Source organism: Cajanus cajan, chromosome 8 (genome assembly GCF_000230855.2).
Source record: "Cajanus cajan strain Asha chromosome 8, NIPB_CcT2T_4, whole genome shotgun sequence".
Classification (NCBI taxonomy): domain Eukaryota; kingdom Viridiplantae; phylum Streptophyta; class Magnoliopsida; order Fabales; family Fabaceae; genus Cajanus; species Cajanus cajan.
The window spans coordinates 18503805-18508213 of record NC_138524.1 but is presented as its reverse complement, the minus strand read 5'-3'; the positions used below and the strand labels follow the sequence as shown (position 1 = coordinate 18508213).

General features: G+C 35.4%; 1 protein-coding gene across 1 annotated transcript; it reads right to left on the bottom strand.

Annotated features, from left to right (window-relative positions):
* Nucleotides 1-335: 335 nt before the first annotated feature.
* Nucleotides 336-3951, bottom strand: LOC109807094 (G-type lectin S-receptor-like serine/threonine-protein kinase At4g27290). The gene is made up of 7 exons (XM_029273122.2): nucleotides 2516-3951; nucleotides 2148-2255; nucleotides 1865-2022; nucleotides 1578-1788; nucleotides 1227-1464; nucleotides 996-1146; nucleotides 336-906 (listed from the first exon to the last, which is right to left on the bottom strand). Exons 1-7 carry the CDS (start codon nucleotides 3777-3779, stop codon nucleotides 598-600), a joined length of 2439 nt encoding a protein of 812 aa, XP_029128955.2. The 5' UTR covers nucleotides 3780-3951; the 3' UTR covers nucleotides 336-597.
* Between the last annotated feature and the right edge of the window lie 458 nt (nucleotides 3952-4409).

Here is a 4409-nt window from a genome sequence, read left to right as displayed (position 1 = left end):
AGATATCATCAATGTTTGGGCAAACGAATTTAAATTACATGGATAGATTTTACAGATGGATAACATGTATATATTGCAACGACAAAAAGTTTGTTTGTGGCTTTTATCAGATTATAGGATGTTGGCTTTGTCTATCGTTATACCCCTTGTAATTGCTTCCTGTGAGTGAATCTAAGGTCTCAGGTGGGTGAAACTAATGCCTAGTTGTATACACATTTCTTCACGCACTTGGATCCTCTGGTGTCATGGTGTCTCTGCAGCAGATATATTAACATTTTGATTCATATATGATGGTAATAAAAACTAAAAATATTAAAAATAATGCAGAAGAGCTGAACTAGTTATTTAAAGTGCTTGAGCATTACTACATTGTAACAAAACAGAATTACTTGAGACATCATAAAGTGTATGGCTCATCATAATATAATTAACAATTACTATTGTCTTGATAGTATGCTTGTCTAATACATTTGTTTGGATACATGAAACAATGTTAAGCCGGATCTCAGAACAGCACTTTCACTAGTTATATAATCAAATTACTGTTATGTCACACATTAGAAGGTTAAGCCCTAACATTTTTCTTGCATCCCTTTTCTATCTTGCACCAAACGATGTGATGGACAGTTCATTTATTGAGCATAATTTGTGATTTTCCGATGGAGAATTTGCTTCAGATGTAACATCTATCTCGGTGTAAAAACCAGGAACCTTTGGCTTTGGCAGTAACTTATCACCATTCAACATTAAAACAACAGATGACATGTTTGGCCTATCTTCTGGTCTTTGTTGCACGCATAGTAGGCCGACTTGTATGCATCGTATGACTTCTGAGGATACACATTGTTTTTCTAACACTTCATCCAGTAGTTCCATTGTCCTCTCTTCAGTCCATAATCTCCATGACTGGGATGGTGAGAATTAAATTAGTAGGTTGGAATTGGAAATGATTAAATTTATACTAAGTAGCATCATTGTTAATTCAGTATGCTTACATGGCCAAGAAGATTATTGTTGTTTTCTGGGTCTGAAAATTCTCTGTTTTTCTTCCCACTCACAATCTCTAGTACTATCACACCATAACCAAAGACATCTGATTTCATTGAGAAATGTCCACGTGCAGCATATTCCGGAGGTATGTAACCGCTGAAAATAATTTTTTCATTGTTAAATAAATAGAAATTGACAACACAATATTAAAGAATCAAATTCACATAGAAACTAACTATGTTCCGGCCACCCTATTTGTGTTTGCCTCAACTTGATCTCCTACAAATAATCGAGCCAAGCCAAAATCTGATATTTTGGGATCCAAATTTGCATCTAGTAAAATGTTGCTTGTTTTAAGATCTCTGTGAACAATCCTCAGCCTAGAGTCTTGATGAAGATATAAAAGTCCTCGAGCTATGCCACTAATAATGTTGAAACGCTTATCCCAATCTAGCAAATTCCTTTTGGTCTCATCTAATAAAAAAGAGACATGCATTTAGCATAGCAGTTGCAGCCTCCATTAAATCATATGCCACAGATAGGAAATTAAATACATAGATGTTTAGAATAAATCATAAGGGTCCAACCAAAAACAAACTTGTCCAAGCTTTTGTTCGCCATGTATTCATAAATTAATATTTTTTCTTCCCCTTCGATGCAACAACCAAGAAGCTTTACAAGATTACGATGCTGAAGTTTTGCAATCAATGCTACTTCATTTTTGAACTCTTCTAACCCTTGTCCTGATTTCTTTGAAAGCCTTTTCACTGCTAACTCTTGTCCATCTATCAGTGTGCCCTGGAAAAAATCATCTGCTAAAGTAAGTAAGTTTTAAAGCAAAATAGAGGTTCTGTTTGTCAGATTTCTTTATCACCTTATAAACTGGTCCAAAGCCACCTTCTCCAAGTTTGTTTCTGATTGAAAAGTTTTCAGTAGCATTAGCTAAGACTGACAAATTGAAAGTTGGCAACTCAACATCTTCTTTTTTCTGTTTAATTTTGTAATGCTTGCTGATAAGTTTTCTTGCTGCCCCTGATTTGTTGGAAAATAACAATATTTAAACACTAACATATAATACTAATATGCATAGATTTTGTTTTCTTCGTTTATTGTTCCTAATAGCTGTATTCGATAGTGAATTACATCTATGTACGTACCTGGATTTTTTATCATGAATATGCATGCACTTATGACTAATCCGAAAATAATCACCCCAACTGTGATTTCTACTATCTTTTTCTTCATGTTTCCATGGCCAGCATGATCTAAAAGAAACAGAGCATGATATTTAATAAAAGTGACTCTAATCTCTTTAGACCGAGTGAGGTAGAAAAAACAATATTTAATAAAAGTAATTGCCATCTGATATACAACATGCATTAGTAATAACTTTCTTTTCAGTGAGCAAAATATTACAACCCGTAGATCTTCCTTTTGATGATTGTCTTGAGCATGAGATTTCAAGCCATAATAATAGAAAGCAAATCAATCAAAGGCAAAAGACAAAATGAAAATAAACCCGTACCTAATTCTGAAGCAGGGACTCTGATATACAAGTCTTGTCCCCGTTGAGAGAATTTCCTCGTGTCAACTAGATTATTAAACCAAAGCAGACACCCACTTCCTCCATCTCGAATGTCTAAACTTGCATATGCTGTACAAGAACAGTTTTTAATACACGAATTCTTACATTCTTCAAGGTTCATGGTTGTATTGTACGTTGATGAAGACGTGTCTGGTATTTTCATGTTGGTGTACTTCAAGAAGCCATCTGTGTAACTGTTTTTGCAATTTGATTTATTCCTTGGAACACATCCATTGGACCAAATTGCTATATTCCACTGATCAGGAGACTTGGGAGCATAGCCTCTAATGCATTCACAATTTGGAATGCTACCTTCATAGTTGCATATAGCATTTGCACCACAAAAGGCATATTGATCGCATGGATCTCTGTCCCCAGTTGAGACGAGTTGCCGATTTCTACTTTGAGTTGTCCAAAACCAAGTCTGCGCTTTGCCCGAAGGAGTCAGCGTATGTACACAGAAGACCGATCTATCACGAAGCCAGTACTCATAATACACCTCTTTTTTATTCAACACAAACTTTTGCGATATTTCATGAGTTGGACCCGTATTTCCAACATTAGACAATCCATTCCATGACCCTGCTCTCGTTATTATATGAGGTCCCTGGAATTCAATTGATTGAGGGTACCCTCTGAGATCAATTTTTTTAGTATATTCCCCCTCAACAGGATCATCAACACTTTGCCAAGATGATAGATATCTTTCTAGACCAGTCTCCAAGTTCCATCCAAGTTTCATCATTGGCAACAATGTATCACCCGGATAATCAAAACTCTGCCACAAGATGTTGTCATCGTTAGTTCCCTGTCCATTTCTCACTACAAAATTTCCCGAATCCAATGGATGAGCAGTTGAATTATTCAATGCTATGCTAGATATGTTGGATTTCCAAATGGTGCTGTTTGCAGCATTGAGAAGCAGAAGAATCCCTTTTTCATTGAGTTTGAGAACTCCTGATTTGTTCTCAAGAGGTGTGTTTCGGTTAGCCACCCACACCACAGTGAAAGGGGATACATTTGTGTACCATATACCCAAGTATCTTCTTGTTGAATTTCCTGGACTGAAGAAACCCACTTCAATAATTCCACCTGCTGAAACCAAAGTATCACCATCTCTCATAGATTGACCCATTGCTAAACTGTCTAGTGAAGTTGAAGTTGTAACCATGTAGGAGAATAATAAGAACCAAAAGAATAACATTTTGATGCTATGGAAGCAATGACTTCTAAATTACGTTTGCAACCACGATATGGCCTCTACCACTAGTAGAAGTAGAGGGTTGAGGAAGACGGGTTTTTGCGTGAATAAAAGCGTTTTATATTACACGGAGGAAGAGGATAGCCATAAAATAAGTGAAGTGATTGTTGTCAAAGAAGACTTGTGAGTCAATGACGGGCCACAGACATCGAAATGTGTTGAAAAACTTATGTTACTGATTGTTTACACTTTGAAAAGAATATAGCGTGATGTCGAAAAATACCAAGGCAAATTTCCTTGCAAGATCTGACATTAATTCAAAAAATTAAAATACAAATAAAAAAAACTTCAATAAATTTTTTTGTTTTGAAAAATAGAGAATTTTTTATTTTAGTCCTCTCATCCTTTATATACTCTTAACTAGTTCGTCCAATTAATGTCTATCCTTGCTTATTTGATAACATCAATACCATATGGACAACCTGAGTTGTCTTATACATCTTATTCGTTATGCCGCAAGGAACATATGTTTTCTATTATAAATCTTGCGCTTATTTATTTGTTGGGTTTTAGTAGGATAAAATTTCAAATTAAGTTATGCAAAGATATTAGCTTGACAAGAAACTTGCGCAT

What these genes read in the sequence shown, in the direction of transcription:
- LOC109807094 (XM_029273122.2), bottom strand. Translation starts at nt 3,779, where the DNA reads ATGTTATTCTTTTGGTTCTTATTATTCTCCTACATGGTTACAACTTCA. An exon ending in GCTTTGGACCAGTTTATAAG is followed by an intron (nt 1,789 to 1,864) that starts GTGATAAAGAAA and finishes GATTTTTTCCAG; the next exon opens with GGCACACTGATAGATGGACA. An exon ending in CTTGGACAAGTTTGTTTTTG is followed by an intron (nt 1,465 to 1,577) that starts GTTGGACCCTTA and finishes CTTTTTTATTAG; the next exon opens with ATGAGACCAAAAGGAATTTG.